The following is a 13611-nucleotide window of genomic DNA, read 5'->3' as shown; positions in this document are numbered from 1 at the left end:
ATTACTGCTAGAAAGAGATTTTCCAAAATGTTTATCTGTGGTTCGATATGCTCATTTAACATTCGAGCTGTGAACTTATCATACAGAGATTGATTGCTAAAGATGGGCAATGGGACGCTAAGCACAGAGTTTGGAAAAGATGAAATTCAAGATTCGATTGTCAAAAGTATTTTTGGTGAAAAATGTAAGCCACTTGATATAAGAAAGTACTCTAAATCTGTTATCCTTTACCCTAGAGATGACGAAGTATGCCAAATCAACGATGCTTTATTGCGGAAAGGTGGGAATATATTTGCCTGTAGTATTTTCAAGGTTCGCAGATGACGTCAAAATAAATGTTATTCATGCAGATGGAAAGCAGGGAATGCTTCATAAGGGCAGTTCAGAAGTAATCGCAAAAAATTATAGTGTGTAAATAAATGTTTAAAAGTTTGTTGTTTTGTTATTTGTTTGTTGAATTCATTTGTATTGCATTAAATGACAAAAAAATGAAATTAACTAATAAATATTTATACTATTTCGTTAATTAATTATCATTTGTGTAGTATTTAAATTTATTATCCTTGATTTTGTAAATACACTTTTGGCTTATTTTTCAGCCAAACGGATTCAATTTTTCTTGCCTGGCAGGGACAGGCATAACAGCTAGTATTAGCCCAAATAGACTACACAAGCTGCTTATCAAACATACTTTTTTTATTCGCACACACACTATACAAACATTACTCGTACAAACACCGATTTTTCACGTTTTTGTGGACTTTCAAAGATACAGATCTCAATTTTTCTTAGAAATGTAAATTTTTTGAAAAATTTGTTATTAATGAATATAAACCATACAAATGGTTTGACAAAAATTCAATATGTTTGTGTAAAAATCTAATTTTTTTAATTTTTGTACAAACAAACAGCAAGCATTTGTACAAACACGAAACACCCTCATACACTACACAACAGGCTTGCACAAACGTAAAATATTGGTATGTTTGTCAAGCCGCTTGTGTAGTCTATTTGGGCCTTAATTTTAATTTTCGTCTTTAAAATAATTTACCTTATTAAGAACGGATTAATCCAGCCCGTTACAACGGGATTAATGGCAGCTATAGCTACTTTTTCATTTTGCAGGTGTATAGGAAGTAGTTGGGAAAGTTGAAGCGCACCATACTTAACTCTCATTCTTGAAATAGACGCAGCGAGTTTTGAACGAAATGTCCACAGGAAATCAGCTAAATCTTAAAAAAATTGTGAATTAAATTAGGGTTTAACATTTTTCGAATATTTTTTTTTACAAATGAGTAGTATATATGTATATATATATATATATATATATATATATATATATATATATATATATATATATATATATATACGTGTATGCCAAATTTCATCAAATTATCTTGAAAATTGCGACATGTACTTTGATAACAACGTTTACATGGACACACGGACGGTCGGACGGACATCGTTAAATCAGCTCAGAAAGTGATTCTGAGTCGATCGGTATACTTAAAGGTGGGTATAGTACTAATATTTTAGTGCGTTACAAACATCAGCACAAACGCATAATACCCTTCCCACTATAGTGGTGTAGGGTATAATGAATGTGTGTTTGTTTGTTTGGACTTTATAGACAGTTAAACGGCTGAACCGATTTTTCTGAAATTTTCACTGTCTCTTCCTGTATGTTTCAAAGGAACTATAGGCTACTTTACTTCAAGATTTTAAGTGGGTGACCTGCCACGCCCACATACAAAATAAGTTTTAAAGTCGCATATCTCAGAAACTGCACAAGCTACAGTCCTCAAATTTTGTATGTAAAACTTTGACATCCATATGAACACATGAGAATAAATGGGCAGCCTAGCGATAGTGAGCGTGGCACCTCCCATATAAAGAAAATCTTAAATTAGTATATCTGAGAAAATATAACAGCTAGAGTCCTCATTTTTTTCGGAGGAACTTTAGTATCAAATTGAATGTTTAGGACAAAAATGGGCGGACTAGCAACTTTTAGGCAGTCTTGGTACCTCCCATATGATTTAAGTACAAAAATTCGTGTATCTGGAAAGCTATTAGAGCTAGAACCCTCAATTTTGCACGAAGAACTCAGACATCCAATAGGGGCTTGGCACCTTCCATATAAATTAAATGCAAAAATTCGTATATCTGGGAAACTGTAAGAGCTAGGATTTTCAAAAATCGTAAAGCAAGTTTTTTATACCCTCCACCACCATCAGTGGTGATAGAGGGTATATATAAGTTTGTCATTCCGTGTGTAACACCAAGAAATATTCATCTGAGACCCAACAAAGTATATATATTCCGGGTCCTTATCAAATTCTGATTCGATTTAGATATGTCCGTCTGTCTATCTGTCTGTCTGCGTAAAACACGCTCACGTAAAAACGATGCTAAATAAATTGATGAAATTCGGCCAAAAGATTCACTATTGTCCTAGATAGTTTGGTACTGAAAATGAGCAAAATCGGTTTATATCGAAAAGAGTTATGAATCAGAATTTAAAAAAAAAACTCCGAAAAAATTAAGATTTTTTAACACATTTTAATACAATTTTCACAAAAACTATGCGATATAATTTCATAAAAGTCAGCACACAATTGTTTCCATATGAAAGCTGGATTAAAAATGGGCAGAATCGGTACACATTTTCTTATACCTCCCATACAAATGTACATATTCCCATTAATTGTTAATAACTTCCGGTAGAATGACAATATCCTTACAAACTTTTACAACTAAAAGTTTTAATATCCATAAATTGGATAGTGACAAACTAAAGTTAGTAAAATTTTCCTAAACAAAAAATGTATTTCAATATATTTTGAATATCTTTTATTTTATATCGACAGGGGTTTCTTGTTTATACTTATTTATGATTTTATATTACCAAGGGATTTCAAGGTTGGAAACTGTTATCGCTAAGTTTAACTATAGACCATTCTATAAATAGACTATAGACTAGAATATAGGCTAGACTATAGGCTAGACAATTGACCTGACTATAGACTAGACTGGAAAATTGAGTATAATCTGTCTCCATTCCAGTCTATAGTCTAAGCTTTAATGTAGCCTAGTTTATAGTCTAGACAAGTTAGGGCCAATCTTTAGGTGAAAGATTAGCGATTAAATTAAAATTAATCCTCGAAAGATGTTTTTGAGTACTCAATTAGTGAATTTTGTTTGCAAGTTTAAGCGCCCAATGGAGGTTGTTTAATCTTAAGCACGAAATGCAAAAGTGTAAACAGCTGATGCAAAAAAATTAATAAAATTTTTATAAATATAAACATTAAAATGTTCTATTTATTGATTAGTATAAATTATGGACACTTCAAAATACATTTTTTGTTTTTAATTTAAGTTTTCATTAATTTTCATATTAAATTTGCAATTGTCTTCATCTTTTTTATAAAATATGCATTGTTTTGATAACAAACAGTGAGATTTTCTGTTGTTTTGTATGGCAACACTGCGAAATTTAATCTTGTACTCAAAAACATCAAAGGGGATTAACATAAGATTAAATTTATTTTTAGATTATCTAATCTGATTATTAATTGGCATTTGATTACCATCTCAAAACCCGCTCTTAGAGTGCTATATTCGGCTGTGCCATAAACTGGTTATATAAATCATCAAATTTTAACGATAGATTTAAATTTACCATGACATATCCTTCATTTTCATTACGCCTTAAAATATACCATGGAAAACTAACTAACACTTAAAAGACGTTACATAATGTACCTACTAAATTTAACAAATGTTAAACATAATTTGTATGTGTGTGAATATGGAAATAAATATGTATTACAGAACATTTTATATAATTTTTTTTGTAAAAACTTGTAATCCGATTTTTACGATTTTCGACATTGTTTATCTTAGTACCAAAATCTATATGTCGGACAAAATTATTGATCTGCATTACTAGCCCACAAAGGTATTCTCGGAAATGTGCTTTAATAATAAAGTGTGCTATTTAATCAATAATCGTAACACATACTGTAAATTGTGAAAATCAGACCACATTTATCCTTTACCATACATACAAGGTCACTCTTGGTAAATGTACTTTATGTTCATAATTGTCGTATATAGTATCGACATGATAAAATTTAATGCAACTAATAAATTTTATGAGAAGCTGAAATGTATCTGTCGAAATTTGATAGTGAAACTCTGTAGAATTCGGTCAATAATTGACCCATGCTCCCATAGGGAAAATTTTTCATTATAATGAAGAATTGTTTTACTAAATTAAGTGAGAATGTGCCCATAATTGACCTAAACGCCCATATACAACTACAAACTTATAGCTGGTGCAGTTTATCAATAGTTTTTATTTAATTTCTATAACTATATTATTTCACTGTTTAATTGATTAATGGGCGTAATTAACCAAGTGTCCTTTAATTGCTGCGATAAATCAATTAAAAGCCCAGCAATAAAAAGAACTTCCAAAGAAGAGAAAAATAAGTAGAATATACTTCATGGAAATACTGGAAAAGAGCTGAAGAAGTGATGATTTTAACACAGGCTTCTCATAGGAGGGATGTTCTTTTTATTTGATTCTAATTTCACTACTTCGGAAGTCATTCTCAAGAAGTAATTTTATTGCTAATTTTTTGGAAGTTATTCGGAAATGAAATTGTAGTATTATAGAATACAACTAATTTGACCTAAATAATATTAACATTAATAAGGGTAATATACACATTTAATACAAATGCCCAAAAATAACATTTTTTTATCTCATAAAATGTAAGAACAAAAAATATATTTTCAACATTGAAAAAATATAATTATTTTCGCTTCTTCGGAAGTCTTTAAACATCACTTCCTCAGAAGGTAAAAAAATTCACTTAGTGCTACTTTTGAAGTGGTGATAAATGTTATTCTTTTGGAAGTACTTCGTTTTATTTTTGCTGGGAGAGTATCAGTTAAATGAATTTTCCAATAATTGCACTAAAAACTGGAACATTTCAAAAAATCAATTAAGGGAAAACAACTGTATTTTCCTTGTAATTTTTGATAAATTTTTGGAAATATTTATAAATTTCCTTAATATTTGACTAATTTTAACGCCGGCAAATATATTTTGGATTAGTATAACACTAATCAATATCATTTACATAATTAATTGCGTTATGGCATTATATTTAACCAACATACTTTGAAAAAAGCAAATCAAACGATTTTGTCCATCATTTGGATGACAGAAGGGCATTTCCAAATTGTCTAAATAGTGCTAGCCAATTGGAATATTGTCAAATATTCATAATGCCTAGATTTGAGATTTTTTTCCAAAATATAATCGTTTAAAAACTTTCTGGGATTTTATTTACAAATTTGTAAACGTTAAAGTAGAATTTTTAGACTTTATTTTAAAAGAAATCATAATTAGTTTTCGCTATCAACCTAAAATTACCGAAAATAGCTTTATTTGAGAAAAAAATTTTAAAAATCAACTTATTGTTGGCTTAAAGAAGGGTCGAGCCTGAATACGGTTTTCCTGAATCTTGCCTAAAATTTCACAAGTGTTCACAAAAAACACAAAATTTAATATTTTTAGTATAAAAAATTTTCCCAGCAAGATAAGAATTTCATTCTTTATATTTTAACCCCCTTATTCACAAACAAAATTTTTAAATTATATTTATTTAAATATATATATATATATATATATATATATATATATATATATATATATATATATACGTGTATGCCAAATTTCATCAAATTATCTTGAAAATTGCGACATGTACTTTGATAACAACGTTTACATGGACACACGGACGGTCGGACGGACATCGTTAAATCAGCTCAGAAAGTGATTCTGAGTCGATCGGTATACTTAAAGGTGGGTATAGTACTAATATTTTAGTGCGTTACAAACATCAGCACAAACGCATAATACCCTTCCCACTATAGTGGTGTAGGGTATAATGAATGTGTGTTTGTTTGTTTGGACTTTATAGACAGTTAAACGGCTGAACCGATTTTTCTGAAATTTTCACTGTCTCTTCCTGTATGTTTCAAAGGAACTATAGGCTACTTTACTTCAAGATTTTAAGTGGGTGACCTGCCACGCCCACATACAAAATAAGTTTTAAAGTCGCATATCTCAGAAACTGCACAAGCTACAGTCCTCAAATTTTGTATGTAAAACTTTGACATCCATATGAACACATGAGAATAAATGGGCAGCCTAGCGATAGTGAGCGTGGCACCTCCCATATAAAGAAAATCTTAAATTAGTATATCTGAGAAAATATAACAGCTAGAGTCCTCATTTTTTTCGGAGGAACTTTAGTATCAAATTGAATGTTTAGGACAAAAATGGGCGGACTAGCAACTTTTAGGCAGTCTTGGTACCTCCCATATGATTTAAGTACAAAAATTCGTGTATCTGGAAAGCTATTAGAGCTAGAACCCTCAATTTTGCACGAAGAACTCAGACATCCAATAGGGGCTTGGCACCTTCCATATAAATTAAATGCAAAAATTCGTATATCTGGGAAACTGTAAGAGCTAGGATTTTCAAAAATCGTAAAGCAAGTTTTTTATACCCTCCACCACCATCAGTGGTGATAGAGGGTATATATAAGTTTGTCATTCCGTGTGTAACACCAAGAAATATTCATCTGAGACCCAACAAAGTATATATATTCCGGGTCCTTATCAAATTCTGATTCGATTTAGATATGTCCGTCTGTCTATCTGTCTGTCTGCGTAAAACACGCTCACGTAAAAACGATGCTAAATAAATTGATGAAATTCGGCCAAAAGATTCACTATTGTCCTAGATAGTTTGGTACTGAAAATGAGCAAAATCGGTTTATATCGAAAAGAGTTATGAATCAGAATTTAAAAAAAAAACTCCGAAAAAATTAAGATTTTTTAACACATTTTAATACAATTTTCACAAAAACTATGCGATATAATTTCATAAAAGTCAGCACACAATTGTTTCCATATGAAAGCTGGATTAAAAATGGGCAGAATCGGTACACATTTTCTTATACCTCCCATACAAATGTACATATTCCCATTAATTGTTAATAACTTCCGGTAGAATGACAATATCCTTACAAACTTTTACAACTAAAAGTTTTAATATCCATAAATTGGATAGTGACAAACTAAAGTTAGTAAAATTTTCCTAAACAAAAAATGTATTTCAATATATTTTGAATATCTTTTATTTTATATCGACAGGGGTTTCTTGTTTATACTTATTTATGATTTTATATTACCAAGGGATTTCAAGGTTGGAAACTGTTATCGCTAAGTTTAACTATAGACCATTCTATAAATAGACTATAGACTAGAATATAGGCTAGACTATAGGCTAGACAATTGACCTGACTATAGACTAGACTGGAAAATTGAGTATAATCTGTCTCCATTCCAGTCTATAGTCTAAGCTTTAATGTAGCCTAGTTTATAGTCTAGACAAGTTAGGGCCAATCTTTAGGTGAAAGATTAGCGATTAAATTAAAATTAATCCTCGAAAGATGTTTTTGAGTACTCAATTAGTGAATTTTGTTTGCAAGTTTAAGCGCCCAATGGAGGTTGTTTAATCTTAAGCACGAAATGCAAAAGTGTAAACAGCTGATGCAAAAAAATTAATAAAATTTTTATAAATATAAACATTAAAATGTTCTATTTATTGATTAGTATAAATTATGGACACTTCAAAATACATTTTTTGTTTTTAATTTAAGTTTTCATTAATTTTCATATTAAATTTGCAATTGTCTTCATCTTTTTTATAAAATATGCATTGTTTTGATAACAAACAGTGAGATTTTCTGTTGTTTTGTATGGCAACACTGCGAAATTTAATCTTGTACTCAAAAACATCAAAGGGGATTAACATAAGATTAAATTTATTTTTAGATTATCTAATCTGATTATTAATTGGCATTTGATTACCATCTCAAAACCCGCTCTTAGAGTGCTATATTCGGCTGTGCCATAAACTGGTTATATAAATCATCAAATTTTAACGATAGATTTAAATTTACCATGACATATCCTTCATTTTCATTACGCCTTAAAATATACCATGGAAAACTAACTAACACTTAAAAGACGTTACATAATGTACCTACTAAATTTAACAAATGTTAAACATAATTTGTATGTGTGTGAATATGGAAATAAATATGTATTACAGAACATTTTATATAATTTTTTTTGTAAAAACTTGTAATCCGATTTTTACGATTTTCGACATTGTTTATCTTAGTACCAAAATCTATATGTCGGACAAAATTATTGATCTGCATTACTAGCCCACAAAGGTATTCTCGGAAATGTGCTTTAATAATAAAGTGTGCTATTTAATCAATAATCGTAACACATACTGTAAATTGTGAAAATCAGACCACATTTATCCTTTACCATACATACAAGGTCACTCTTGGTAAATGTACTTTATGTTCATAATTGTCGTATATAGTATCGACATGATAAAATTTAATGCAACTAATAAATTTTATGAGAAGCTGAAATGTATCTGTCGAAATTTGATAGTGAAACTCTGTAGAATTCGGTCAATAATTGACCCATGCTCCCATAGGGAAAATTTTTCATTATAATGAAGAATTGTTTTACTAAATTAAGTGAGAATGTGCCCATAATTGACCTAAACGCCCATATACAACTACAAACTTATAGCTGGTGCAGTTTATCAATAGTTTTTATTTAATTTCTATAACTATATTATTTCACTGTTTAATTGATTAATGGGCGTAATTAACCAAGTGTCCTTTAATTGCTGCGATAAATCAATTAAAAGCCCAGCAATAAAAAGAACTTCCAAAGAAGAGAAAAATAAGTAGAATATACTTCATGGAAATACTGGAAAAGAGCTGAAGAAGTGATGATTTTAACACAGGCTTCTCATAGGAGGGATGTTCTTTTTATTTGATTCTAATTTCACTACTTCGGAAGTCATTCTCAAGAAGTAATTTTATTGCTAATTTTTTGGAAGTTATTCGGAAATGAAATTGTAGTATTATAGAATACAACTAATTTGACCTAAATAATATTAACATTAATAAGGGTAATATACACATTTAATACAAATGCCCAAAAATAACATTTTTTTATCTCATAAAATGTAAGAACAAAAAATATATTTTCAACATTGAAAAAATATAATTATTTTCGCTTCTTCGGAAGTCTTTAAACATCACTTCCTCAGAAGGTAAAAAAATTCACTTAGTGCTACTTTTGAAGTGGTGATAAATGTTATTCTTTTGGAAGTACTTCGTTTTATTTTTGCTGGGAGAGTATCAGTTAAATGAATTTTCCAATAATTGCACTAAAAACTGGAACATTTCAAAAAATCAATTAAGGGAAAACAACTGTATTTTCCTTGTAATTTTTGATAAATTTTTGGAAATATTTATAAATTTCCTTAATATTTGACTAATTTTAACGCCGGCAAATATATTTTGGATTAGTATAACACTAATCAATATCATTTACATAATTAATTGCGTTATGGCATTATATTTAACCAACATACTTTGAAAAAAGCAAATCAAACGATTTTGTCCATCATTTGGATGACAGAAGGGCATTTCCAAATTGTCTAAATAGTGCTAGCCAATTGGAATATTGTCAAATATTCATAATGCCTAGATTTGAGATTTTTTTCCAAAATATAATCGTTTAAAAACTTTCTGGGATTTTATTTACAAATTTGTAAACGTTAAAGTAGAATTTTTAGACTTTATTTTAAAAGAAATCATAATTAGTTTTCGCTATCAACCTAAAATTACCGAAAATAGCTTTATTTGAGAAAAAAATTTTAAAAATCAACTTATTGTTGGCTTAAAGAAGGGTCGAGCCTGAATACGGTTTTCCTGAATCTTGCCTAAAATTTCACAAGTGTTCACAAAAAACACAAAATTTAATATTTTTAGTATAAAAAATTTTCCCAGCAAGATAAGAATTTCATTCTTTATATTTTAACCCCCTTATTCACAAACAAAATTTTTAAATTATAAACGGTTTATAAATTAGATTTTGTATGGAAATTTTGTTTCATAAACCTATTACGTCCTGAAAAATTAACTAAGCCATAAATTATGAAATTAAATATGATTTTCGTAGAAAAGGAGTGAAATTGATTACATTCATGTTTTTGTGAACACTATTGTAACCCTACTAATATATGGAGATTTTCTATTTTCCGCATGGATATATCAGCATTTATTGGAACCAACTTTTGCTTTAATAATAGGTTCAAGTCTCTTTCGCATGTTTTAAATAAAATTCCATAAAAAATATTTGTCAAATTTAACCCATTCTTCATTCATCGTCTTCTAATATTAAATATTATGAATATTTCGGCTTTTTCACTTAAGCACCCGGAAATTTGCAATAGAGAAATTAAATTTTACGTTTAAGCAATGGAAACTCGTATCGTGGTATAAATAAACTATTTCAGATCTGTTGGTCACATTTACAGTTAGTGGGACCCAGCGGAAAGCTCCAACTAAAGACATACTAAAAATGCACTAAAGTTTTGGAGTAGGATTTTTATTGATATGTGTTTAGTTTCATGGAGAAGAGTTAGGAATTTAAAAAAAATAGAAGGAATATTGAAAACAATCCCCTATGTTGACACTTCAAGGGGTTCTTACCTGCCAATTCCTTAAATCCTTTAGTGTAAACCACACTAAACCTTCATTATGTAGGACGATGACCTAAAACAAAAGATTTTTATAACCATCTTATATATTGAGGACCACTATATTAACTGTTTGAATTGTCCTCAACAATAAACAAGGTGGAATCGAACAAAAAATGTTTCAAATAAGCACAAATATACCAAAATAATGAGATTTTCAATGCTCCATAGCCTAAAAAAGCATTAGGTGACGATAAATAAAGATTGAGCTAAAATTAACACATATTTTTAATCAAATTTTATTAAAACAAGTAAGAAATTATAGTCGGGCGAGGCCGACCATATAATACCCTACACCTGTTACAAAAATGAAATGTGATTTTGTTTTCATAATAAAGCATTGTAGTTGAATTGTACCTTGCCTCAGATATACTTAAGCCATTTACTGTTGAATAAAATTTTGTACATTTAAGTGAAATTTTGAAGGGGGCTTTGTATAGGTGCTATGGTCAAATGAGACCCTATAATTATAAAATTCATGAGAGTCATCAAGGCTAGTATAGCACTTGGTTTTGCAGCTTTTTGTTGAGATACGAGTATATTAAACATAATTATGAATTTAAAAGCTCTATTCGTCGGGTTAGGGGCTAGGTGAAATAATGGACCGATGTTAATAATTTTTAGTAGGCTTTGTCTGCGGTACCATAGAAGATCATGTGCCATTCAATTTCATTGAATTATCTTCAAAATTGCGACCTGTAGTTTGATTACAAGGTTTACAAGCCCTATTCAGGGGTTCAGTTGTATGGGGGCTAGGTGAAATAATGGACCGATGTTAACCATTTTCAACAGGCTTTGTCTCCGGTGCCATAGAAGATCATGTACCAAATTTCATTGAATTACCTTCAAAATTGCGACCTGTAGTTTGATTACAAGGTTTACATGGACGGACGGACATAGCTAAATCGACTCAAATCAAATGATTCTAAGCCGATTGGTATACTTTAAGGTGGGTATAGGACCAATATTATTGTGCGTTACAAACATCAGCACAAACCCAATATACCCTCCCCACTAAAGTGGTGTAGGGTATAAGCATGCAGAAGAGTCTTAAACCTATCAAAAGTTGGCTACAATAAATGCTGATATATCCATGCGGAAAATAGATAATGTCCATATATCAGTAGGGTTACAATTAGGGTTGCCAAATTCCGATTCGCAAAAAGCTGGACATTGGGTTTTAAAAAGCTGGACAAAACAAAAAAAGCTGGACATAAAAAAATACTGAGAAGATGTTAATTTTGGTTTTGTGTAAATCATTTTACAGTGATACACCAAAAAAATGCAGGGGTTATCATATACCAATTCCATTTTGTTATAGTCCATAGAGTACGAATATATTTTTAGTTTTCCCCGATCACTTCGTTAACTTAGTTTTTAAGAGCAAAAGATGTGAAAAAGCGCCATTTTTTAGGTTTAAAATTTTAAAAATCATAAGTACGTAATTTGTACGTAAAGAAATTGACTATCGCTCGCAATAATATTTATTACGACATCAACTGTTCAAGTGTTGAGACATGTTGTCAGTGATGATAGAAGAGGGAAATCATAACTTAGTTGTATAACAAATGTACAAACAGTGTTGGCTAACATGATTTGACAAATATAACATAAAAGTTATTGCCCAAGTTATTATATAAAAAAATCATATTTAGCTGGACAAATTAAATTTTAGCTTAGAAACTGGACAAGCATCAAAAATGCTGGACAATCCAGCCAAGTCCAGCCAGGCTGGCAACCCTAGTTACAATAGTGTTCACAAAAACATGATTACATTTTTCACTCCTTTTCTACGAAAATCAAATTTAATTTCATAATTTATGGCTTAGTTAAATTTTCAGGACGTAATATATTTAAAATATCTTGCTGGAAAACATTTTTATACTAAAAATATTAAAATTTTGTGTTTTTGTGAACAGTTGTGGAAGTCACTGTATAAAGAAAACTTACCACAAGCTTGAAGGAAGATTTTCGAGCATAGATAATACACATAGATAGCCAACTCAAGCTTTACCACGAAAAAAAGAGCTTTCTCTCTTCACACTTACATGTTCTGTGTGAATTCAACACAAAGCTACAACAACAAATATTCAATATTTCAGGTCCAAAATTTGCACAAAAAAACGGTTCGGACACAATTTTTATAACACAAACACACATTATTTATTTTTTTACAATTGTTATAATATATTTTCTTTATCGAAATCTTTTTAATTTTCACAAACCAAAAAATTATTTTTTCAATTGTTTGACATTTAATTTTTTGTTTTTCTAATTTCAAATTGAAGGTGCAGAGTAGTATTTCTTAGTAGTAAACAAATTTATGATAATCCATGAAATTAAAGAATTTTACATTTTAACAAATATAGAATGCATGAAAATTATTATCATGCTTTTATAAATGCAATCTACAATTTAAAATGTATTAATTTAAGAAAATTAATGCAATAAAAACATTGTAATATTATTTCGACCGATTTTATACAACTATGTGGGCATTGTATGTGTGGTAAAAAGCTTTTATACACTAACACTTCTAAAGAAAATCTTACTAATACATATTTAGAGTTAGGTTTTTTTGACTGCTGAGTTAGGTTTTTTCCGGGAGAGTTGACCTTCTACGGCAATATTCTATGTGTTCGAGTATTTATTCTTAATTTATTTGACTTTATTTGAATTTTCTTTTCAGCTTTTGTTTGTTGTTTGAAAATTTTTAATTCATGTAAATTATTTTTGAAGTTTTTTTCAAACTGAATTAAAATAATAAAAAATGATATTGTAACAATATCGTTTTCTGTAATAAAATATGATATCATAATCGCCCTTATAAGGCAATACCGTTGTCGCTATCATATCGTTTTTTGGTTTATTGGGTTAGT

The 13611-nt window shown here is 29.7% G+C and overlaps 1 protein-coding gene across 1 annotated transcript in view; it reads right to left on the bottom strand.

Annotated features, from left to right (window-relative positions):
- LOC119609621 overlaps positions 1-13611 on the bottom strand; it is a 231847-nt gene that overhangs the window by 176739 nt on the left and 41497 nt on the right. The window contains exon 3 of the mRNA XM_037964469.1: positions 1052-1232. Within this exon, the coding sequence (XP_037820397.1) occupies positions 1052-1232 (181 nt within the window). The remainder of the gene's footprint in view (positions 1-1051; positions 1233-13611) is intronic.

Source organism: Lucilia sericata, unplaced genomic scaffold (genome assembly GCF_015586225.1).
Source record: "Lucilia sericata isolate MDLA Ls3-8-SP2 unplaced genomic scaffold, ASM1558622v1 Contig000024F_arrow, whole genome shotgun sequence".
NCBI classification, from domain to species: domain Eukaryota; kingdom Metazoa; phylum Arthropoda; class Insecta; order Diptera; family Calliphoridae; genus Lucilia; species Lucilia sericata.
Note: the sequence above shows the minus strand (reverse complement) of the source record. Positions and strands in the feature narration are given on the sequence as shown.